The following is a 25468-nucleotide window of genomic DNA, read 5'->3' on the forward strand; positions in this document are numbered from 1 at the left end:
TGTGCCAGGAGGAGCTGCCCTGCCCTGCTGCCCCCATGGCCATCCCCGTGGGGAGCTCTGTGCTCGTTAGCAGCTGTCCCCTCGTTAGCAGGGGGTGTGAGGGTGGCAGGAGGGCAGAGCTGTGGCTGGGATGTGGTGACACAGCACTGTGCCCGTGGCACACCTCCGGGGTGGCAGGAGAGCCAAGTACCTTCAAAGGGAATGGGGCATGGGATTGTTGGGTGGGGAGGAAAGGGAATAACGACATTACTGACAGGAGCCACCAGCAGAGCCCTGGCTGGGGACAAACCCAGCCCTTGCCCAGGGCTCAGCCATTCCTGCCCAGGGAGGGAGGGTCACTGCTACACTGACCACTGCTCAAACACATCCACAACGCTTGACAGGCTCCAGCAGCGCCTCAGGGGCTTCGAGATTCAACCAAACCAACGGAGAAATAGTTTACAGCTATGTACAGTGGGAGGAAATCCACCTGGGGTTGCTGGGATTATGTACATGAGTGTAGATTGGCACAGTGGCGACCACTCCAGCACTGCCTTTGCTCACCATGCAGCCAACATGGGCTCTGCCAGGGTGCACTTTCAGCACAGATTCCCCAGGAATATCCAGGGACAGAGGGTCAAAAAGGCAAAACAGCCGTGGGTGGAGAACATTTGGACACGTGTGGTCCCAACAGAGGAGAGCAGCAGGTAAATTCCCCTCCTGCTGCCTTTTCTAGCTTGCTTGTGTCTTAGGAAAATGATTTCTCTTATTAAATACAATATCTTATACATTCAAGCAACAGTTCAGCTAGTCTGGGGTTGGTTTTCCTTTTATCTTTTCCTCTCCAATTTGTGCAAGATAATAAATACAGCTCTGGATCCCCACCTGCTTCCTGGTGTCCACATACAGTTAACACGAGGCTACCCTACAGGAACTGGTGTCTGGTAACAGACATTATATCCTTTTTTTTCTCTGATTCAGCATGTACAAGCTAGGAAATGTAGCTTTTAACTCCCCCATTCAATAAATATCTACGATTCAACTGAGCTAAACCCCAAGTCATCCAGGTGAGCTGAATTCTGAAACCCAAAGACACCAGAGTCCCTTCAGGATGCTCCTGCCAACCCCTACCCAGCAGCTGTGTCACAGCCAGGCCAGTGGGATTCCTGGAAATGCTACATGAGCTCTGCCTATTGCTTATCTAATTAGAGATGACATTTCACTGTCACTGCTGTGCATTTACTGAGGAAATCTCCTCTAATTAAAAACACAAAGAGAGACCAGGTCAGTTTTCTGCATGCAACAAGTACCTACCTACTCATTAGAGTGTTGCATGTTTGGACCAAGATTCTTGTTTAGCACCTTGTAGTTGTCAAGAGAGAGGGGTCACAGCATCCTTAGGGAAGGCAGAACCAGCCCTAGGATGAGTTCACAGACAGAGCCAATATTTGCGTGCTGAAAACCATGGGCACCTTCGTTAACTGCGCTCTCTTCCTTCCCCTGGCTTTCCCTAGTGTGTGTTAACACTAAAATAAACATTAAAAGCATTCTTTACATTTAAAAAGACACTTTTGTACAGAAGAGGCAAAAGTCCAACAGCAGCAATAGGGTCGGGGGGAATGGGCTGTACTTCAAGCAAATGCCATTCACCCCCGAGACAAAAACAAATCTTAATATTTAATGAGCAGAGAAGAGCTTGTTCCAGGAGAGGAGGTACTGGATTGAGATCCCTAGAAAAACACACCTATGTGCATCGTACACTTAGGTTTGTGAGACTTCTCAGCAGAGCTTCAGAGGTTTAGAGGAACAAACCCCTCCCATCCCCGCTTTGTGGCGTGAGTTAAATCCCCTCTGCTCCGCCAGGGAAGCGAGAGCGGCCTGGGGGAAGCAGGATCAGCCAACATCCTCCTGGAGCAGGGCTGCTCTGTTGATGGAAAATTCATATTCCATTGAGTGAAACCTGATGCTGTGGATCAGCTTACAGGCAGGAGGACCCGGTGTTGATACAACTGCCTGAACACATCCTGCTGCAATTCCTCCTGGGAGGAGCAGCCCTGCTGCCATCTTGCTTCAGAAAGAAGGTCCAAACCGGTGGGGATGGGTGGGATGTGCCCCGAGGGCAAAAGAGCCTTCCACAAATGAAATGTAGCTTCGCTTCTGGTTCAAAACTCTTTGAGGGACACAGAAAGCTTTCGAGAAACACGTTCTTTGTGTGCAACCAGCCCTTGCAGTGGTGTGCAGGAGGGAAGGAGGGTGCAGGGAGTTCCCCCCTCGCCTTCAACAGGCTGCTGGGAGCGAGTCGGGGTTTGGAAGGAGAGAGGAAACAAGCAGCCTGCCCCGAATCTGAATTCAAAGCAGATTTTTGCAGCTGGGAATGGGGATTGGTTGTGAGGCTGTGCCTGCCAAGCGAGCAGTTAATGGTTCCTGTGGTGTGCAGGCCTGGTGAGCAGCTGTCTGTCTGTCCAAGCCGGGAGTTTTCCAGCAGCTGTACTTCATGATGTACATCAGTTTGCAGCCTTCACTCTGCATTATTAACATTCCTCCTTTGGCCCCATCTATTTAAATTGCGACCAGTTCCAAAAACCCTGAATAACCCAAAGTGCTTCAGTTTGTGGAAACAGTTGCTTCTGCTTTCTCTGAAGGCGAGAGGCTAACGCTCTCCTCAGAACACAGGTTATTAAAAAGAGCCAACACCACCCTGCTCCGCAGAGCATCCTCCCACTCCATCCTCCCAAACCACTAAAAGGGCTTCTCTGGCCCTTTGCTCTCGGGCAATGCCTTGCAAATGACACTGTTTGTGTTTTTGCACCTGCAGCCGGGCCGGCTCACGCGGTCGTAGCATCTCTGGGACAGCTTGACGCAGCCGGTGGCGGGCAGGTAGCAGAGCAGGCAGGGCAGCACCAGGGACAGGGCGCTCATGAAGGACCAGCGGGCGCAGCAGTTGGAGTGGGAGCAGGAGCAGGGGTGGTCGGCACAAGTGCCCTCGTCGTCCTCGTTGGTGCAGTGGTAGAAGACGCCCTTGACGAGGCACATGCAGGTGGAGTAGTTGACCAGGTTCTGCGCCGAGCACAGACACTCCTGGTTGCACACCCAGCACGACGGCAGAGTCCTGGGCAGGGAGCACTCCTTGCACTTGCATTTCCCGCAGGCCTCGCACAGCAGGAAGTGCTTGTCCAGCTCCTGGGACACGGCGCCCTTCAGCTCCAGGGGTTTGCAGTTGATCACCTTGGGCTGGATGCGGACGGCGCGGGGGGAGGATTGCTCCGCCACGGGCACCGGGGCCATGTGGTCCAGGAGCCTTTGGTCTGAGGAGGTGCTGCTGCTGCTGCTGATGGAGCTGGGGCGCCCGCTGAAGGAGATCCAGGGGTGGGTGACATCCTGGTCGCAGCGCTGGGGCTGCTGGCCGGCCAAGCCCGGCTCATGGGGGGCGCGGGGACGCTTCTGGGCCGGCGGCTGCGAGGCGCTGGGGTTGTCGGTGTAGTCGTTCTCGATGTGGGTGGTCTTCATCTGGTCGATGGGCAGGATGGTGAGCGGGTGCTGCAGCCGCCCGTAGGGGATCCGACTGTCCAGCAAGGGCTGCACCATCACAGAGTTGGGGACAACGGTGATGTTGTGGGCAATCCGGGGCTCCATGGAGAAAGCAGTCTGACTACTGGGGCAGAATCTGTGCTTAAGTGTCCTGGGGGAAGGCAAGGAGAAAGAAGAGGGGTGGGGGGAGAGAAAGAGTTCATGGTTATTGGGGTATCCTGCAAGCCCAGCCCAACAGGGCTCTTTACTGAGGTTGGTTATTTTGCTGAAGGTCTTGCAAGGTAAAGTTGTGTCCAGGGGAGGCAGAGCACTCGGTATAAAGTGCCTCACTCTTCCTCTGCTGCCCTGTTCCTCTCCCTGACCTTGGCCATCTACAGCTCCCCCAGCCCTGGGAGGGCTGTGGTCACTGCAGGCTCCTGCAGAGCCCACTCATGGCTTTCACTGAGGGAAAGCACATTTTGGGGTTGCTATTGCATAGTCACATGTGGTTTTGTCAGCAAACTGCCTAAATGACTTCTTTAAACTTTGGAGGTTTTCCCCAGTTGACCCTGATCCCTAAAAAACCTGAATCAGTACTGTGGCTTGAGGAAGCATTGGCCTGGTGCAAAGGTGCTCGGGGCTGAGCACCTGTCCTTGCTAACCGAGGGTCTGCCTGGGGGAGGATGGCTTGGTTTTGGTGAGGAAGTGTCCCCTGTCCATCGGGAGCCACTGCTCCCAAAGTTTCCTTTATCCCTCCGTGGGAGGTGGCAGTGCTGGCTCAGCACCTTGTCTGGGGGCAGAGCAGGGTGGGAGGCAAGGGTGCAGCTCCAGGAGAGCACCCACACGGCTCATCCATCACCTCCCCCAGGTAATGAGACACTTGTGCAGCTCACTAAGTGCACTAATATTTAGCTGAAGTGCTGTTTACCAGCCGCTCTGGCTGAGCCGTCACTGCCGCAGTTTCTAATTTCATTGAAAGAGTGCAATTTATCCTGGAGTCAATCCAAAGATTCAGCAGTGGCGTAGGACAAGAAACCACAGGAAGTAACTAAACTTAAATCAAAGAACGGAAACGACTCGGTTCAAATTTAGAAAGTGCACATTGTTTTCTAGTAGATGTGCCATTTCCTCACGGGGTGACCTTTATTCATAAATAATATAATGCTGGAGATCAGTTGAAAGAAGGGGTAAGTAAAGCTTCAGTGGCAGGAGGGGAAAAGCTGCTGGTATCAAGAAAAAGGAAGCAGTGAACAGCTTAAGGCACTGCCAGTTGTTTGTGTTCAACAAACAAATTAACCTTCTCCAACAGCGTGAAAGATTTGGACTTGGCAGCGCTGGTTTAACAGCTGGACTCGATGATCCTAAAGGTCTTTCCCAACCTAAATGATGCTGTGAATCTATGGTTTTTAGTACCACAGCAGTGGGAAAAAGTCAGGAAAAAACCACATCCAACTACAACCAAGTAATGCATGAGAAATGTGTATGTGTGCAGATGTGTGTGCACTTCTGCAAGAGCTAGTCCCCCTAAAATTAACACAACACCTCAAAAATCGGAGCAGGAACTAATTCCACTTTTTTGGAAGGAGAAAGGGAAGCCCATTTATACCCCCAGAAAAATGCCACCAGAGCCCACTCTTCTATTTGTACATGGCTGCTTTGATGGATCACTTGGCATTTGGGGCTGGAGAGGTGCCAGTTGTGCCGGGGTCAGTGGGAGGGAGGAGGGCTGAGGCTGGGCAGCAGCGCGTGGGCAGCACGGCACATGCCGGGTCCGGCACTGCGGCCAGCCTGCTGGGCTCCCTTTGTCCCCTGCACCACACCAGCAGGAAGAAATGCTTTATTAGCAGTAAGGATGATTATTGTCATGCAGCCCTGATGCTGCCTCTCTTCCCCAGTTAAAATTCTCTGCTGGGTTTTAGCCGTTCATTTGGATTTTTTTTTTTTTTTATTTCATTATTCATAGTTCGTTGACATCCTGACTGGAGGAACAAGGGAGTTTATAAAGCATCTATTCCTAGTTGCTGTATGTAAAAAACAAAGAGAAGCAATGATTCTGACAACTATGGGGCGTGCAGAGGGAAAAGAACTTGATTTCCTTTTGTGCATCAGCATCCAGTGTCATGATATAAAAAGTATTTGCTGCAAGTCAGAGTTTAGCAAAATCATCAGTTCTGTATCGGCTACGTGTTACATTTGCAGGGAGACTTTGATTCCACTGGGTTTTTTTGGGTTTGGTTGTTTTTTTTTTTTTTTTTTTTAAGGAGAGAGATGCAGCTGTTTTGGTTGCCAAGAGTAAGTGCAGCAGAGCTGATCTTAGATGGAAGGTGGCAGGAGGAAATGGTGGCAGCGCTGCAGCCTGGCTGCTCCTCCTCAGCACTGCTGTCGTGGCCTCTCCAGGGCTCTCTGCTCACTCCCACACACTGCCAGCTCTCAGGAATCTGCTCCATTCACCAGATTCCCACTGGATCCACGGAGCACCATCTATTTTAAGGTGCCCCATGATGCCAGCACCGTGTGGAGCAGAAATATTTGTCAGTCGCTTGGGCAGTGAGCTGGTGCTGCCTGTCCCCAGCGTGGCACATCCAGGGTGTTCTGGTGGCACTCTGGAGGTGGCATTTAGGCTTCACATTAACTCTCTAGTGACCCAGCCTGCCATGGTCCGAGGCCAGCGATGCCACCACATGGAAGTGGTGCCACCAGATTAATTTGGGGGAGGATTAGAGCCAAGCCACTCCTAAAGCACCCCTGTGCACAGACGTGGCCATATGCATGTTAAAGATGGCTTATCTGAGATAATGCTAATCAAGATTTCCGAGTTAATTACCACAGAAAGGAGATGGACCCTGGACTAAACACCCCACTTCAGGAGAGTTAATGGTAGAAGTTTTTCTTCCTCTTTTTTGGCTGTAATAATATTTTAAATTCTCTTTTTAATACACAAACTATTTCTGAGGAAGAGGGGAAGGGGAAGCTTGACACAGTGAACTCAAACACCCTGCAGCTATCTGGGCACAGGATCTATTTGGATAAAACCTCTGGAGGGAAAACAGCCAAACAAGACCCAGCTCTCAAGACCCAAAGACCCAAATGTCTCTCTGGCTCAAGATCACCATTAAACCACCACAAATCTGCACCCTGGCAGGTTTTGGTGCTGGACACATGGTCCTTCAGCTTCCACCCTGCCCTCTCTCCCCTGAGCAGAGGGTTTCCACAGCTAACTGCTCTCTCCTTCCAAGCTACTCTTAACAGACAAATATTTCTGACATTTATGGAATTTTCCAAGGACCACGACTACATTGCTGCTGCTGGCCTTGTCACCAGAGGTTCCAGCAGTGCAGTGAGATCACTGGTGACAGATCCAGGTCAAACACCTCGAGTGCTGAACTCAGAGTGAGCTGGGGGCTGCTCATCCTGCCAGGAGGCTCTTCTCCCCTGGATCTGCCCAAATGACAGCAGTGGCAATATTTCATGGTGTGGTTGCTCCACTTTTTGTCTGGGAGCACCTTTCCCTCAGCTCTCTGTGCTCCAGGGCTGTGAGCCATGCCAGGGGAGGTTTCAGAAAAAGCCCTGGGCAGCTGTGGAGGTTCCACCTGTCCTAGCAAAGAGGAATCCAGTCATGTTCTCAGGTGAAGGATTTGTGGTGGAGCAGAAGGAAACCAAGATGCCAGAGTGCTCCTGTGAGTGTCACAGGCTGAGATGTGCCTGTCTGGATACCTGATGGGTCCTTGTGACATCCCTGGAGGATCCTCCAAGACATCATAACTTGAGCTTTTCTGGCTGATGTGTACCCAGGAGCAGCACAGCATTTGCTTCACCTCCCCACCAGCAACCACCACAGATGTGGAGTGTTTGCTGGCAAGGAGAACATTGCCTTGAGCAGCAGTTAATAAGGTATCTTATAAACTGAATTTATAAAGCTTATCCCAGCCAGATCCCAAACCAAAATGAATGTTTGGGGTGACCTGGCAGAACTTCAGACCTTGAAAGGGGCCAAGAGCTGAGGGGTGTAAGCTTGGGGCTCTCCCAGTGGCTCTGAAGGGCTGTGCAGGGGAGCAAGGAGGGGTTCAGGGGGTCAGTGGCCCCACATTTCTGCTCCTGGGGAGCAAGGAGGGGTTCAGGGGGTCAGTGACCCCACATTTCTGCTCCTGGGGCTCTGAGGAAGGACTGCAGCTCAGGATGGCAAAGGCAGTTGGGTGTTGCTTGAAGATATTGAATTAATCTCTCAAATAGAACAGATTGAATGCAACAAGATGTGTCATCTGAAGTAAACTGTTGATTAAAAAATAGAAGAAGGGATAATAAAGTAGAATAGGAGATTTAAGATACTCAAGCACCATAACTTTGCAAAAGCTACAAAACTGGAGGCAGTGCCTTTGTTGTCCAGTGCACTAATCCTGACTGTAAATTGCATTTCAATTGAGGAAAAAAAGCCATACAGCACAAAAAATTAATTAATTTTTGATCATTGGTAATTACAGATATATTATAGCATTAACACAGGCACAAATTCACTGGCTGCAACTGTACAGATAATTTTCTTAAAGCAGACAACAGGAAGAAAAATTCACTCCCTTCTTACAATGGGAATTTTTCATTCTTTAGAGGAAAACAATGAAGTTCTTTTCAAGGCAGTCATGTCAACAAACTCCCATGTAGAGAAAAAATTCTCTTCCCCCATGACTGTACAGTCACTCACCACATACAATTTTCAAGTCAAAATATACTTCCTTTCAAGGGAGTAAAATTGGACTCAAAAGTCAAGTTCATACACGTGTTGCAGTGTTTGCTCCATCTCTTCATCAAGATATGGCCAATTTAAAATTACTGTTGTACTGGGTAATTACGAGTCCTAAAGTTGTAGGAAACCAACTGTTATTGTAAAGTGTTTTGGTATCATTTCAGACACAAAAGTTTTGTAGGATTTTGAAATCAGATGAAATTAAAACAAAAGGCATTTTATGTTTTAATAGGATTTTGGATTTGCCTATATGATTTTAGAGAAAGCTACATCCTTGTAGGCAATTCCATGAGAAATTCATTTAAAGCCCCAGGAAAGCTTGTTCTCAATAAAGTCTTCAGAACAATTTTTGGAATAATAAGGTTCTAATATCTTCATTTCCAGAGTAGAGTTGGACAACAAATCTTCCAGTTCTGTCCTTCGTCAGCTGTATGCATCAGATCAGGCGCCACTTTATCTCCTTCTAATTAATTACACCTTAATTACACCTCATGAGCAGCCTGTCCCTTCTGTTGTGTCTGACAGCACCAGTGGCAGGAAGAGCTGTTTGCCTCAGCAAACCCAGATTTCCTTGGGGTTGGTGGCACTGGATTGTCCTCTCCATGTCCTGTGACACCACTGGTGGCTCCTTTCTGGAGCCTGGACTGTGCCCTGTGACATCAGGGAGCTGCTGGGCCACCTCCAGGAACATCATATCTATTATCTATATCTATCTATCTATCTATCTATCTATCTATCTATCTATCATCTATCTATCTACCATCTATCTATATCTGTCTGTCTATCTATCTATCTATATCTATCTATCTTCTCTCCCTTCCTTCCTTCCTTCCTTCCTTCCTTCCTTCCTTCCTTCCTTCCTTCCTTCCTTCCTTCCTTCCTTCCTTCCTTCCTTCCTTCCTTCCTTCCTTCCTTCCTTCCTTCCTTCCTCTCTATCTATCTGTATCTATACATACTATATATATATATATACACATCTATATCTATATCATCTATCTATCTATCTATATCTATCAATCAATCAATCAATCAATCAAATCAAAATGGTTATAGTGCTCTTGGGCACATGGACAGTACTGGTGAGCAACAAGCCACCTTCTTATCATAGAATTGCTGAGGCTGGAAAAGACCTTTAGGATCATGCAGTCCAACACACCCTAAACAGAATAAAGCCTCCTCTGACTCCATTATCAATGCAAAAGCTGAATTAGTGTCTGGAAGAGTTGTGAAAGTCACTCATTAACACTGACAGAGAAGCAGCAAGAGTTGCAGTAAATGCACTGCAGAAATTGGTTTATTTTCTTTGCTGCATGGGACACATGGATTTCCAAAAATACAGTGCAAGAGGAAGAAAACAAGAAAAGCAATAGAATATTTAGTCTTAATACAAGAAATTATCATAATTGAAAGCAATACACTTCGCAGCAGTGTCATGCCAAGGGTGGGCAGACACATTTCAGGGCCTGTGCAAGTCAACACAGCTCAGAATCGATGGGAACTGGTGCAAAATCAGATCTGTCACGACCAGTCTGGCTCCTCTGGTGGCTTGGTTAAAAAGCTCCTCTGAAAGCGTTGGGCAGAGCTGCACCTGAGCCTGGGGCAGGGCAGCATGCTGAGGGGACAGGAGAGGATCAGAGATGCTGAGGGGACAGGGATGCTGAGGGAACAGGGCTTGCCTATTGATCACCCAAGTGATCAATAAAGGATTTGCTCCCCGAGGCTCAGCAGAGGAGATAAGGCAACAAATTCTGCCACCGCCTTTGTTTGGGATTAAGGACATCCTCCTGTCCAGGCCTGCCAGCAGTGACAAGGGACATGCTGCTCCTGTGCAGGCTAAAGGGTTCAATTAAAGCTTTTAATGAGGAAGACAACACTCGGAGGTAGTTAAAGGAGACCTCGCAGCAAGCACATGTTTTTAATGTGGGATTAAGTATAATTCATAAGGTTGGAGTTCATTAAGACTGAGTTAGGTTGTCTGGATTTCGAGTCGAGCTGTAAATACTTCAAAAAAGGGAAAAAATGCTCTTTTCGCCTCAAATGTGTATTAATATTGACAAAATATTGACATTCATTCTTTTTGTTCCCTTCCTTAGCAGCTTTGTCTAGCCAAGGCCAGCTAGAATCTTCTCTACAAGCAATAAGGGAGGAAAAAAATTAGAAAGCTTATTAGGGAAACCTGCCATTTTTAAAAGGAGACACCAAATCCTTGCCAGAGCGTGGAAATTCAGGAGCTGGGAAATGAGACCTGTAGACTTCCAAGAAGCTGTCTCTGTCCAGCTAAAGTCTGTTCCTATGGTGCGACTGAATAAAGCACATTTTGGCCCACTAACATTCAGATCTCTGGGGACTTGAATTTCTCAGTCAAAGCCTTTTACTGGACAAAAACATTTATTTTAAGGTCAGAAAACTAAGCTCAGATATGATCTGTTAAGCTAATGGTACGAAATGATGGCCATATTAGAAGGATTTTCGATTTCCTTGAGGAAATACATTGTATTGCATTTAAAAAGGATAAAAAAAACCCACTTGTGCAACTGTTTGCCTATAAAAACACAGTTTTTACTACTGGGCTGAATCTGGAAAGTTTTATAGCAACATGATGAATGAATTTTTTTTCTTTCACGGGTGATTTTTTGAAAACTGTCAGAAGTGGTTATTAATTATTGCTGTAGTGTTGTAAGGGATGTGAATTTTATTTCACCGAAGTCTCAAAGGAGATTTTTTTTTGGGGGGGGGTGGTAGGAATTGCTTTTTTGCGATGTTGCATTTCCCAGTATGATTTGGGAATTAGTCATGATTCCAGGAAAACAGCTTTTGTTTTGCCGTTTCAGGAGGAGAACAAATAATTTCTCCCCTGCACATACCTCATGGAGAATTTCAAAAGGACTGCAGTACTCAGAAATGGTCCTTTTAATTTTAAAATCCCGATATAGAGTCCTTTCCAGCCAGGGAAAACACAGCAGCCCATGGAAAAGGGCACATTTATCAACGAGACATCCCCAGTGGGGTTCCAATAACTGAGAACAACCCCTCCTCCGGCTATCATTCATTTTTATATGGAGAAGGGGGAAGCCAGTCATCGGGATCATTGTGATTCCGTGCACAAATTGGAGCTTTATTCTTTAACCCAAAATCAAGGCAGAGAGGGGAAGCTTTAATATTGGGAAAGCTGCGTTTCTCTTCACCCAATTAAACAGCAATTCCTTGCCATACTGTCCCCTTGGCATGGTATGGAGGAAAGGCAGCAGCTGGAGAAGTTTCAAAGAATCTAGAACGTGCCTTTTCCACTCTGGGTAAAGCAGGGATGCTTTTCCTTTTCTCTTTCGTTCTCTCCTTCACCCTTTAAAGAAAAACTTGGGGCTATAAAAGATTTAAATGAAGAAATCAGAGCCTTGGTAACTGGAGGTAAAAGAGGGAAGCCTTTTCCCCCCCGTGATATTCCTTTGCACTGCCATTTCCAAGGTCTGCATTCCCAGACCTGCTTTCCTCCAAGACCTTTGTGCCTTTTATATGCCCCTTTCTGCTTTTTCCATTCCCCTCCTGATAATGAATTTTCAGAACATGTCGTCTCTAGGCTTGTCTTTCTCCTGTGACGCCAGGACTGGTACCAGAAAATAAAATCCTGGCTTATCTTTGCTACGCAGTTGGTAGAAAGGAGCACTCAGCACAGGTTTTTCCTCCATACATAAAATATTTCATATATTAGATGAAGTTATTCCAGGTACACATTTTTATTACTCATCCAGCCTTTAAAATACAGCATCCATCCAGATTTCAAACAAGTGTACAGCAAGACAGGGAAGAGAACAGTGATGGAATAAGACACTGAGGCCAAAAAAAATGAAAAAAGACTTGTATGAAATAAAATGTTGAAGAGCAAAGGTCATGCAGGAAAGGTCTGACACACGAGTGGCTGATTTCTGAAGTGTCCTATTATGGAGACAGCTAAAAACTACTTGACACTCGCAAGACAGGGCTTTGGAAAAGGGAGGAAATGCGGATAATCCATTCCCATATTCCAAAGCAAGAAATACCCAATTCTGACTTGTCAGCCCAGGTGACCATGGATTTGGGCTCCTTTCTGGGGAAGGAAGAAGGGATGAAGGAGAAGACATCCCATCAGCAGAAAAAAAGCCCTTTATTCTGCTGTAAAAGCCTGCAAACCAACCCGACCCAAGTGTGCTGAAACCTGCCTGCCATATATGTACAGCAAATGCAGATGTTGATGGGAGAACGCAGAAAAGAGGTATAAATCAGAGACGCAGGGACACAAATGGAAATTCTGCAAGAAACAGGATATTTCTCCAGAACGCCAAGTCTCCTTTAGGCTGGGAAGCACCAGGCAGCTCTCCACTGTATATAATTATAGCTAATCACTGTTAGAAAAGTCATAGCCAGAAATATGCTCATGATCAGTGATCTGTAAGGAGCAGCCGAACACATCTAGAACGAGCGCAGGATTTTCCCTCGGGGAGCAGGCTTTGCCTTTTTCCACTTAAAACATTTAACAATTGCTCGCAAGCACCGATCTCGTACTTACTTTCAATAATTCAGCTAAGACCATCTCTCCATAGGCGAGTTAATCCCAAATGCGAGGCGGACGAGGGGGCCGGACCTGGGAGAATGCTGGCAGGAGCGGCTGGAGCTGCGGGCAGGACCTGCGAGCGCGGCGCTGTCAGCGGCGGCCGCGGCGCTGCACCCGCCTGCCTGCCTGCCTGCCTGGGAAAATGGCTATTTTATGAATGGGAGGGCAGCCGCCGCTCCTGCGCATGCGCGGCCGCCCGACTCTATGAATGGGTGGGCACCGCGGCGGCACTGCGCATGCTCCGCTGCCTTTTATGAATGGGGGCTGGAGGGGAGCGCGGATGCGGCTCGCGGGGTTTTTTTTTTTTTCCCCCTTTTTTTTTTATGAATGAAGGGCAGCGGCAGCTGCGCATGCACCGCGCCCCCCTCCCGGGGCTGGAGGTAACGGCGGGGGTGGGGGGCACCGCGCTCCCGACCGCCGGGGGGGCACCGGAGAGCCCCCTTCCCCGCGGGTGCGATCCCGGGGGGCAGCCGGGAGGATCCCCCCGACCCCTCGGGCATCCCCAGCCTTCCCCCCGGGAGCGGGGAGGGGGGAGCGCTTCTCGCCGGGGGCAGGGGGGAGACAGGGGCACCGCAGGATGTGGCGATCCCCGGTTTTGGGGAGTGTGACCGTGAATGAAGGGATGCGAATGGTTCTTTAGCGCTCGGCTTCGTTTCCCGGTGCTGAGAGCTGCGGCTCGCTCCTTTCACCGCAGCATCGTCACACACCCGCGTTTGTCCCTGTGCCTGACAGCCTGTGGCAGTACCTAGGTGCAAACGCGAGCGCAAACCCCACGGCGTGTTTATGTGCAACCTGTGGGTTAATTTCATGGCTCTGATCTCTCGGGAAGGAGACGAGGTGGGATAGAGCTGCGCAGGTCGCACAAACCCGTCAGGTGCCAGCAGCTGCTGGTTTCATGGACGTGAGGCCATTGATGCGCTGCTCTCAGCTCTGCAATTCAGCTTTTTGGGTGTCCTGGGGAATCTCTCCCAGCGCTCCGCAGGCAGCTCCTCGGGGCTGGGCTTTCCAACCATCCCTAGCAAAGCCCTGCTGCTCTCCTGCTCCATGCTGGGCTTCCCTGAAAGCCCTTCTCTGCCCGCAGCGTGTGCACAGAGCTCGGAAATGTCCTTCCGTGCTCCAGTTCCGCTCGGCACAGGCAGAATCGCCGCTCCCAGCTGGCGCGGAAGCGGCTGCAGGTGGGGCCTCGGGGCGTGCGGTCCCCAAGGAGCCTCCCAGACAGGTTGCTTTCCTGAAAATGCATTAATGATGTATTTTTAATACCTGCGAAGAGTCATCTGCAGCGTACAAACCAAGGCCCTGCTCGTTTCCTGCCGTGTTCATGGCGTGGATATTTAAAAGCTTGCACAACAGTGAAAAAAACCCGTTATTTATTTATTTATTTAGTGCTAATATAAACAATGTATGTCACCGCAGTTACAAAACAAGGGAGATTTCTTTCTCCAGGAAAGATCTCTCCCTCCAAGAGCTGTGCTCTGCGGCTGATCATTTTTACTGACCCGTGTTTGTCTCTGAGGGCAGAGATGTTTCCGAGTGGGAGCTGTGTTCTGGGTCATGGGCAAATGCAATTTAACAAGGAAAGGAAGATGGAGACTCCCTAAAGAACAGCTTTTCCGAAGGGTTGCATAAAATATTAGTGGCCTTAAAATCAGATGGGTGCTTTTGGAAAAAAAAGTGCTTCTTTCTCCAGGAAAGATCTCTCCCTCCAAGAGCTGTGCTCTGCGGCTGATCATTTTTACTGACCCGTGTTTGTCTCTGAGGGCAGAGATGTTTCCGAGTGGGAGCTGTGTTCTGGGTCATGGGCAAATGCAATTTAACAAGGAAAGGAAGATGGAGACTCCCTAAAGAACAGCTTTTCCGAAGGGTTGCATAAAATATTAGTGGCCTTAAAATCAGATGGGTGCTTTTGGTAAAAGTGTTGCTTTGTTGCTGGTTGTGTTCTTTGCAGTGAAATACTGCTGGAAGGACAGGCAGGCAAAGAAATTCGATGTCTACGGTTTTGGAAATTGGCAAATAAAGAGATAATGGGAGAAAATGTGATTTTAAAAAAGCTTGTATAGAAGAAAAAAAGAAAAAACCTATCATCGTGCTGTATTTAGTGTTAGAAAGCAGCCCAAAGCTGAGAGACTCAAATTCCTGAGCACAGACAATCTCTGATCCCATCATTTTAACACACTGGCACAGGATAAATTCTGCACCTTGATTTGAGTGCTGCCAGCGTTCTGTAACGCTGCAGCAGTGGGAGAGTCAAGCACCTCGGGGTTCGAGGCTTTTATCTCTGAATGCCAGTTCTGAGTTCCAGGGCCACGGGCACAATGCCCTGGGGAAGTCCTTTGTTGCAGTGCACTGAGCATCTCCCCACCAGCCCCAGGCTGCCTGCCTGGCCACGGCAGAGCTGCTCTGTCATTCCCCAGCAGCCCCAGGCACAGCTCTGCCGGCTCTCCTCCTGAACCCCTCAGCAATAAAGCTGAAAAGAGGAAACAAAAATTATTATCCATGTGTGAAAGGGTGAGGAGGAAATGGGGTCTGGCTGGGTGTTTCCAGGGAGAGAAAGCTGGGAATATTGCTGGTATGGCTGTGGATTGATGAAACCTTTTTAAGCAGAGAATTTTGCGATTGTAAATCTTGAGGCTAATCCACCTCTTCCTTCTCCTGATATCCTTAAGATGTATTGAAAACATAATTTGACTAATTCTCCCCTATGGACAAAGATTTTTCTTGCTAGATCTTAGCTTGGTTGCTATGCTCAGGCATGTAAGGCTGCTTTGGATCTGGAATTGTGTGCAGATCTGGAATTGAGTGTGGATTTGGAATTGTGTGTGGATTTGGAACTGTGTGTGGATTCCTCCAAGCTGTTTCTGTTTGTACCACGGGCTCTGCTCTGGCTCTGGGTCAGGATCCAGAAGCTGAGCTGGGGGTCACTGAGGCAAAAGCCCAGAGGGAGGGTGGTGGATGCTCTGCACACTGGAGCTCCCTGGCTCCTCTGGATTCCCTCTGCAGACAGGAGGAGCTGGAGGTGCCTGTGCTGCTGTGCTGGGATGAGCAGGGCAGGGATGGTGTCTCCCCACCTCTGCTGGTGCTCTGGCTGCTCCCCGAATCTCCCCACGCTGCTGTAAAAAGCAGGTTGTGCCTGTGGGGAGGAGACTGTCCTTGTGAGGGCTCTGGGGCTGCAGCAGTGCCAGGGAGGAGCTTCGTGTTATCACCAGGGGGTTCTGAGGCTTGAAGGGAAATACCACTTATCCCAGAACATGTAATAAGTTTATACATGTTGGCAGTGCTGGTGATACTGAACTCTGCACTCCTTCCTCGTGCAGGAAATTAATTGCTCACTCATTTCATGCCCGTTTAAACCCTGAAATGGCTGCAGATTTTTGATCGCGATTTTTTGGCTGGGATGAATCGCGGCTCTGCCACACTCACATTGCCTCTAAAGTTCTTTCATTCAGTTCTTGTACATCCTTGGAACAGGCTGCCTGGCCTGGGAGAGCTGGGGCTGTGTGAGCGCCTGGCAGGCAGTGGCTCCCGGGCTCCCCTCGGAGCAGCTCTCACTGGAACGTGGTTCTCCAGCTCTGCCTCTGCGAGTGTGGGCTGGCAGAGCTCCAGGCAGGGCGTGTGTGTCTTGGCCCAAAGCTGGCGGTTTAAGGAAATGCATGGTTCCTAATCTGCCATCAGAAAAAAGCAAATATGCAGGCAATTTAGGAAAGTGAAAGTGCAACCCCCTGGGGAACGCGTAACTCGGGCTTCAGAGGCGTTCTGGATGTGGAGCCATGTTCTGTCTTAAATCTTGAGCCACTTGGCGTTTTGCTGTCTTTAAGCTGGATCAGGAGCAGATGTGTAGACTTTATCTGCTGAGGTTTTCGTGTTCCTCCAAATCCTTTCTGGCTGGCGCTGGAGCCTTACGGTAACTCGGCGTGGAAGCAGCGCTCGAGTGAGGAAGGAGCTAATTCCCTGCCTCAGCTGATCCTGCCTGTGGAATTTCCTAATTTGCTGGCAGTGGGTGCAGGTTGTTCTAGAGGAGGTGGTTTGTAACCTCAGCCTGGCCTCTCGGAGCCAAAGGATGCCCACGTGGGTGGTTTTGCCATCTCTTGGTGGTAGAAGGAGAAGAACCTTTTCCTTCTCATTGTTTACTCAACCATTCCTGTGTATGCCATGAGGATGGAAACTCTAGATTAAGATTTCCTATTAAAAATGAAAAATGAGAATTATGGTTTTTATCACCTCTTAGAAATAATTGATAAAACCTGGAAATAATTGATAAAACCTGGAAAATGGAATGTTTCTCTTTCAATGCACTGACACAATCCCCTTGCATGGAAATGCATTGCAAAATCCATCTGGGGCAGCATCCCATATTCCTGATGTGCTTGAGGCCTGTGATGCCTCCAGCCATAGGCAGAGTAGGAAGGATTAGTCCTACTGATAAGTACTGATGGGTTGTGCCAAATATTTGTCACACATAAGTCAGAGAAATTGTTTGGATGTTGCTATAGGGATTCTCCTCCCCTTGTGCATTGCCAGCAGCAGTTACTGCGCTGGTCTGTCATGGAGATGAGTGAGAGGGGGTTGGTGTGCAATGACAACAGTGTTGGGAAAACAGTGGGATCGTCGGGAACAGCCTGAACTGGGAATGCCAAACTGAAATCAGGTGCCACAGGAGGTGCCAGACTGCTGAGCTGTGGAAGTAAAGGGTAAAGCATGCAGTTCACAGAGCTGAGCTTGTAGGATTGGCAGAATCTGGGAGGATGGGAGCTGGTGGAGGCTAAGGCTCCCTGGGAAATCACCTCTCAGGATCTTCCTTCTGGATCTCAGCCTCTGTGGGGAGTGAGAGAGCAGCCCAGTGTGGTAAGCCAAAAAGGGGTGGTTGATGGATGGATTCTCATGGCTGTATCTGTGTGGCTCACCCATGCAGGGATCCTCCATGGAAGTGCTCCCCAGCTTCATCTTGCTGCCTTGCAGTGCCCTGGCACGCAGCAGGGGCCTCTCCCTGGCAGCCAGGCCCTGCCACGGGCAGCACATCCCCTCCTGTTATGAAACCACCTCATAAACTCTGCAAACTGCCCTGGGGCTGACTGAGAGTCATTATCTCTGCTCCCCATGAAGCTCTCACAGTGCAGCTTCTGCGGCTCAGATGAAAGGTCTGGGCTTCCTCCTCCCTTATCAGGCACCTGTTGGTGTATCCAGACATTACTCACATCCTTGGAGTCACATCTTGTTTTGCATAATTAACACCAACTGCTCCATTTCCTTCCTTCCCTGGCTGTTCTGCTCTGTGGCCTTACCTGGCTGTGGAGCCTTCAGGGTTATTTTGGGTTTTGAACAGAAGCAATGGAAATTGGCTTCAGCTCTGTGAGCCTCAGCTCGGCAAGATGAGAGGATTTTAGTCAGCTAGAAGGGATGCTCTTTGGTCCTGACCTGGTGCTGCAGCCACAGTCTGGGGTGGAGAATTCTGTACCAATTCCTTATGAGCAGTGTAAAAAAAACCGAAGCAAACCTGAACAAAAGTCTGTGAGGAAATATGGACTCAGAAAATAGCAAATCATAGAATCCTGGAATGGGTTGGGTTGGGAGGGACCTTAAAGCCCACCTCATTTCACCCCTGCTACTTCAGGGACACCTTGCACTAGCCCAGGTTGCTCCAAGTCCTGCCCAACCTGGCCTTGGACATATAAAATACATAAGGGTTTTTCTGAGGGTTTGGATGTTACACTTGTTTGTTTTTTGCAGTTATATCCGAAATGTTTGGTAAATTTAATTCCACCTGAATGCCCCATCCTTTTGCTCTTCCTTTTTGGAGTTTTGCTGCTTTGAAAATGTTTTCTGATTAATGTTTGCTGTGTGCTGGCTGCAACTCCTTATCAAAATCTGAACTCAGTATGTCAGAGAAATTTGCCATTCATTGGGATAAAACATTCCATTGAGAGAAATGCCAATTCTGAAGCTGGGACCTGACCAGGGTTGGGGTTTTGGACTGGCTGCTCTGCAGAGCTGTGGTTTGCACAGGTGGAAATGCTCAGGCAGAGAGCAGGCAGGTCCAGCCTGGTTATGATGGATGAGCAGGATTCTGAGGCTGCTGGGATCCTTCCTGCTGCCCAGCTGGCAGAACAGCAGTGCTTGTTATCAGGCAGAGACTCTAAACCTGAGATATGGATTTTCCCATCATGGGCTCCAGGTCTGAAACTGGACCTGCTGCTCAATCTCCTTGGAAGGGCTGTGGCTGATTTTCCAACCTGCAGGACTCACTCAGCCACCTGATAGTAGATCAGGGAGGGAAATATTTCCACTGTTTCTGATTGACTCGATCATCTCAAGGACCATAAATTGTGAATATGTCCATTTCCCCCCGAATATTTATTTACAGTTCAGGTCAATAGTCTCCAGAAACACAATTCTGCTTACAAACGAAATTCCTGGGCTGCATTCCCAGGCCTTCCCATGTGACTCGAGCATTTTTAGCAACTAAGTGAACAAATGCAAACATATTTCCAGGGCAGGGGAAGTGTTGCTATCCACATTCTCTCTGAGAGCCTGGCAGCTCTGGCCCCAGGTCCCCTGGATGTTCCCTCTGTGGAGCCTCCTGTGCCTGGGCACCCCAAAAGAGGCACTTGGGCCATCCTGCAGCTCCATAATGCACGTGGAATTTGCCTCTCCCGTGTCCCCAGGGGTGACCAATGCCCTGGCTGGAGGCAGGTGATCCCCTGGCAGGGCACAGCTTCTCTCTGCCAGTCTGGAACAGCCGGGAATTGTCTTCCCTGTGGATTTCTGGGCTCAGGATCAGTGGTTATCTGGTTTTTAAGTGCCAGGGGAGAACTGATGCCACCAGGCTCAGGGCTCCCCACACCCATCACTTCACCTGTGACTAAGAAATGAATTTCCACAGGGAGGAAATGGTGTTCCCTGGCAAACAAAGCAGCACTGTGGAGAAGTCCTGACCTTAAAAGTCATGGTGACCATGCAGCAGTGCTTTACAGGTCCTTTGGTGTCTGTATTGCTGTAGCAGGTCAGTCTGAGCCTGAGAAATCCAACTATTGGTATTGTTCTCACTTCTCCAGTCCACACACTGGACAGAGCTACAAATTATTGCCAGCAGCCTGGAGAAATGCTGCATCCAATGGAAAAGGCTGAAATGTAACATTTCATTCATGATTTATAACTGCTAAAATAAATTGCAAGTGAAAATATCCCTGCAAGCTGAAGTTCCTTCGGGAAAGTGCCATTCCTTGAGGAATTGGTGTGGGTTTGTCCCAAATTAAGGCTTGGTGTGAATGTTCCAGGGGTTGAGGGTGGTTTTGGAGCCCTGGTGGAGCTTGTGGGGGTTTGCACCTCACCCCAGCCCCACACGGCGAGGGTGATCTGTCTCTTCCTGCCAGATCAGCTCGGATTCCCCTGGCTTTCCATCCCTCATGTGTTTACTCCTCCACAGCAGAATAAAATCAACCCGACCCTTCCCTCTTTGAAGTATCACTGGGTATTACAGAGTCACATAATTGTATGTAATTACCATATTCTAACACTTAAATATTTTCCTGACTAATTTCCTCCTGTCTGTGCTTTGAAAATACCCAGATTATATCCATTAAAAAGTTACAGACTGGAAAATATGCGATTTCAAAGGAATTTTTTTTTTCGCACTTAAACCCCACTTTTCTTTGTGGCCTTAACCTGTTGCCTTTGACAGAATTACTGGGGTTTAGTGTTCTGTTGTGGTTTGGTTTTTTATTTAAAAGCCCCACCAGCCCCCAGCCCCCTCATGCTGTATATCAGGATGTTATGACAGCTCTGCTGGGCTGAGTCCAGCAGTCGATGCTCTGTCAAAATACCCATCATTTCCTGTAGTTTTGCCTAATTCATGGTGCAGTAATGTGGAAACTTAGAACAGCACCAGAAGGAAAAGTAAATGTTAAATGATTTGCCTTTAATGGATCTCAAAAGCTTTTCTTTTTTTCTTTTTCTTTTTTTTTTTTTTTTTTGCCTTTGTTCCTCATGAGTTCTTTTTTTGGGCATCTTCCTCCTCTCTGCTCTTTCTGGTTCCCTTCAGAGTTTTCTTCCTTCCTACAAGTGGGTGACTTATCAGTGTCAGGGACTTGCAGCACGAAGGACACCAACTCAGCACCTCTGAGGGGATGCATTTCCTGAGCACAGGAATTAGCTAGCCCTGGCTGCTGATGAACAAAAGCAGATAGTATTTGAAATTCATGTGACTAACTCAAGTTCAGTTGATATCATCCTTTTGATTGTCTCTCCTTCGCTTTCTGCTCTTTGAACAGAAGTCAGGGAGTTTGAGTAAAGCATCTCCAGAGCCTCCTTGTCCTGGTGGGGTGGGGAGGGGAAGTGAGGCTGTGTGGTTGGGAAGGTGGGAATGGAGTGACAGGATGAGGGAATGGCTTCCCACTGATAGGGCAGGGTTAGATGGGATGTTGGGAAGGAATCCTTCCCTGGGAGGGTGGGCAGACACAGGGTGCCAGAGAAGCTGTGGCTGCCCCTGGATCCCTGGCAGTGTCCAAGGCCAGGCTGGACAGGGCTTGGAGCAACCTGGGACAGTGAAGGTGTCCCTGCCATGGCTGGGGTGCAATCAGATGATCCCTAAGATCCTCCCAACCCAAACCAGTCTGCGATTCTCTTTAATTTCTTTTATAGCAGGAATTCAATGAAACACTAGACAATGACCAGGATCTAGCTGAAGAAGGAAAGAACAAGAGGGTTCCTCCCCTGGGCACCCTGCAGAGCCATGCTGGGATCTGTGGGAATCTCCCAGCCAGGGCGAAGGGCAGCAGCTCTGCCATTCTGCCAGGAGCCAGGAGGACGCCGGGCTGGGCAAGAGGGGTTGGCTGATCCTGTTTTACGGTGTTTTGGTTCACTGCAAAATATTTTGTTGTGAGAAACTCCAGATGGATGTGAATGTTCTCAGGGGTGGAGGGAACAAGTGGAGGGAGAAAGTTAGTCATCGTCCTGGCAGGCGAGAGGCAGCGAGGACAAGCACTGGATGATGCACAGGGCAAAAATAGCCTGAGTTCCACATGGGATGGGATGTGACGGCCGAGTTCCTCCGAGGGAAAACAATCCCAAGTCCTTGGGCAGGTCTGCTCTGGCGTTTGGTGCAAATCAGTGAGGGGCTTTGCTTATCTGGGAGGCAAAATGCTTGGGAAGCGGAAAATTTGGGAGGAGAAACTGGTGTAGAAATATCTGAGGCCTTATAGGTGCAGAGTTTGGGGAATTTTGACGTTTATACTTCAGTCCAGTCTAAATCCCCACTTTTTTAGTCCTAAAGCAAAATCCTCTGTCCATTTAATGGTGAGAACACTTCCCAAGACCATCGAGTTATGTCCAGTATCCTTTGGAAGGGTTGATGTCAGAAGAGAGAAGTTATTTGTACTAATTTTGACCTGCTTATCCCTTGCTTTTGTGAATTTCTTTTCATTAAAGCATGTGTTGAAAGAGACTTGAGATTTCACCTCAAAACTTGTCTCAGTTATCGAAGTAATTAGAAACAGAATGGATAATGTTTGGAAATGGCCCCGAATTTTCATAATCAAATCAAATCTTGGCCCCCAGAATTGTCAAGAATGTTAAATTCTGATAGTTGATCTGCGAATTGATATCCCTGACAGGAGCTTGGCAGCCAAAGGGGCAGGGAACCCTCAACATTTTTAGTCCTATCTTGACAAATTCAGTGATATGAATAATGAAATTATGTGGATTTGTCCTATTGATCTGACCCTGGGGGTATTTTAGGGAGGAGGCCCTGGTGCAGCTCTGTGGGCTCTTCTGAAGGTCTCTGAGATTTGAAGCTCCAAAGGGAAGGGAAAAGTTTTGCTGTCTTTAGGAATTTTAGGGAGATTTGTAGAGCAGTGAAGCAACAAGCTGAATGGAACTCCCCACCTTGCTCTACCTTTCTTGTATTCCCCATCCTGGGCACTTTACCACTACAACCACATTTTTTTCTTAAAAACATTCTTTTGGGGGTGTCATGTGTCCCTTTTCAGTCCTGGCCTCTCTTATTAAGCCTGAGGTAACTTTAGCTCCAGTTTTGCTTTGCCGTGAGATGATTTAAGCACAACCTTACCGAGGGGCTGCACTCTCTGCCCACCCTGCAGTGTGTCTGTGTTAGCAGTGTCTTCCCTTGCTCATGTTTCATTATCTGGGTGCTCTTCAGCAGCAGCAGTTAGCTGTCAGTGCTGCTGGATCCCCGAGGTGCCCATGTTTTGTGGGATAGTTGTGATCCCTACATGGCTTCTCCCTGCTCCAGGTTTTGGTGCCTCAGGGGTTGCATCGACTGCTCTAATGGAACAGTGTGTATCTGCATGGAAGTGTTTTTGTTTACAGAGGCAAGCAGCACATTGTGGGCACATGGAAGTGTGTGGCTTTCAAAAAACCAACCACTATTTCTGGATGCTTGGAGAGCCGGCGTCGGCCAGTTTGGGGTATTTTTAGCAGCAGAGAGTTGACAATTTGATATGGAGGGATTGAGGTTTGATGGTCTGAAAGTTGGAGATTTCAGTTTCACGTGTTGTCATTTGTTCCTTGAAGATGGAAGAGCCCTGGGCTATTAAACTTCTGTCTCTCTAGCCCTGGAATAGCAAGTTAAAGTGTCCCAGGAGAAATTAGGATCTGATGCCACTCAGACAGGCTCAAGCTGTTGCAAGGCAAGCTGACCCCAAGCTTGATCTTAGCCCAAACCAAAGTCCAGTCCTAGTCTTTGGCCCTGTCAGTGACATGTGAGCTATGAAAGGGGACTGTTGAGGTTGAAAATCTGTCCAATAAAGTGTATTTTCATTGGAATAAAGCAATATTATTAAGATAAGTAACACTATTATTACTTTAAAGAGAATGTGTGCCAGCAGTTTCTTCATCTGCTTCTCTTTGGAGGACAAGCTCACACTCCTAATTATTGTGTTCCTGTTCTTAGGCAGATGAGCATGACAATAGCCTGGGATGTAATGTATGCACAGGTTAGATGAATCTGTAATTTTTGGGAGAGCAGTGAATGAGTATCAGAAGCCAAGGAGACAATTTGCTACGTGCTGCTTGCTCTGGTTGCAGGAGGACGTGTTGGTCCTGGCTGAGCTGTGAGCACAAGGCTGTGTGTGACAATGGGATCCCTGTGCAAACACTGCTGCCTTCCCCACACACACACACACAAAAAAAAAAATGCAGCGAGGAATTTTTAGCACGTTGTCATGCAGCACTCTCTGTTTCCTGGCTTCGACATTCAAGCTGTGTAATAATATTTATATACAAATGCTGACTGTGATTTTCCACCCCGGAAAAGGGAGATGTCATTTAAAAGTGCCGTGTGTGATGTAAAGCAGAGATTTGACTCGCGGCCTTGCATATGGTGTGGGCGTGGAGTGTAATTGTTTGAAAGGAGATCATTTCGAAAAATGGAGCAGTCTTGCTACATAAGCACATTCTCCTGAAGTAAAGGTCATTTTGCTTCTTTAGAAGTCGCTTTTGGAAGGGAGGGGAGGGTGCTGCTCTTGCCTTGCCTTGTTCCTACCTTTGGAAACATCCTGGAGGACATGAAGTCTTCCATGCTCAAGCTGGGATCCAGCAGCAGGAGAGCTGCAGTTGTGGCTGAATGTGCATTGGCACATGGAATCTTGTGTTTCCCCCAAGATCCATGCTATTCCATCACTATTCCATCTCCCCAGCACCAACACCCATGTCCTGGTTTTACTGTGTCAATGATCACTCTCAGCCTCTTCAGCTTTTCTGGAGCTGGGATTTATAAACAGTTCCAAGGCAAAATTGCTGCTTTTTTGGCTCCAGCCAAGGAAACTGTTCTGGTATCTTGCCAGTTGCCAGCACATTTCTAATCCTGGTGTCCTGGGGCCTTGGTTTTCATGTTGAAATCTCTGCTCCTACCAGGCTCTGGGTGGATTGAACACACAGAAAATAATGACTTGCTGAGCTGGGATGTGTTTGCTCATCTTCTGATCCACACTTGACCAAAGAAGGTTGGATCATGGCTTTGTTTGATCCTGCTACAGTGACAGAATCCAGATGTGAGGATCCTAAATCTTCAGTGTTCCTGGTTTTTTCCTTCATAAAGCCTTTGAAACCAGGGTTGTCACAGTGTCAGTGCAGCTCCTGCTCTGGCAGAGTCCTACAGCTTTCTGACTCTGCTGATGTGGTCATTGGGCTACAGATGAACCTTTGCCCAGCTGCATTTCCAGATAATCTCCTTGCTGACAACAAACCAGAGGGGTCCAGAGAATAATAAGGAAGTGGAATAAGCCATAGGTGGCATAAAACTCATCTGCCAACCTATCATGAGAGACTCTCACAAGAAAGATGCTGCAGCTGAAGTTTGGTTGGCAATTGTGTTAGATTTGTGTAGGTTGCTCAGTACTGATTCCTTCTGAATGGTGTTTCTGCAAGAGAAAATAGAAATAGTTTTATGTGCTAAGTTCAAAGGACATTAAGGAAAATACTCCTCTGGATCCACATCCCAGAAGTGCTCCTCAGGAGAGCTGGGGCAGCTTGTTGGTGTTTGGGTGGGTTGTGCTGCCAGCAGGGTCTTTGCCCAGGATGAGAACTCCTTGGTGGTTCTGTTCCATGGGTCTTGTTCCTGTGGGGATCCCTATTCCATCATCCCTATTCCATCATCCCTATTCCATGTTCCTTATTCCATCATCCCTATTCCATGATCTCTCTTCCACAAT

At 48.3% G+C, this 25468-nt stretch overlaps 1 protein-coding gene and 1 long non-coding RNA gene across 5 annotated transcripts in view; one reads left to right on the forward strand and one right to left on the reverse strand.

Annotated features, from left to right (window-relative positions):
- Positions 1 to 984: 984 nt before the first annotated feature.
- On the reverse strand, positions 985 to 12932 carry SPRY4 (sprouty RTK signaling antagonist 4). The gene is made up of 2 exons (XM_085074085.1): positions 12765 to 12932; positions 985 to 3658 (listed from the first exon to the last, which is right to left on the reverse strand). The coding sequence occupies exon 2, from the start codon at positions 3610 to 3612 to the stop codon at positions 2719 to 2721; it is 894 nt and encodes a 297-aa protein (XP_084930211.1). The 5' UTR covers positions 3613 to 3658; positions 12765 to 12932; the 3' UTR covers positions 985 to 2718.
- A 135-nt stretch (positions 12933 to 13067) lies between these two features.
- LOC146431442 (uncharacterized) overlaps positions 13068 to 25468 on the forward strand; it is a 51708-nt gene continuing 39307 nt past the window's right edge. For all 4 annotated transcript variants that reach the window (XR_014854974.1, XR_014854976.1, XR_014854977.1 and 1 more), the window contains exon 1: positions 13068 to 13189. This is a non-coding gene — a long non-coding RNA (uncharacterized LOC146431442). The remainder of the gene's footprint in view (positions 13190 to 25468) is intronic.

This window comes from Lichenostomus cassidix, chromosome 13, assembly GCF_008360975.1.
Source record: "Lichenostomus cassidix isolate B80296 chromosome 13, HeHo_3.0, whole genome shotgun sequence".
Classification (NCBI taxonomy): Eukaryota; Metazoa; Chordata; class Aves; order Passeriformes; family Meliphagidae; genus Lichenostomus; species Lichenostomus cassidix.

What these genes read in the sequence shown, in the direction of transcription:
- SPRY4 (XM_085074085.1), bottom strand. Translation starts at nt 3,612, where the DNA reads ATGGAGCCCCGGATTGCCCACAACATCACCGTTGTCCCCAACTCTGTG.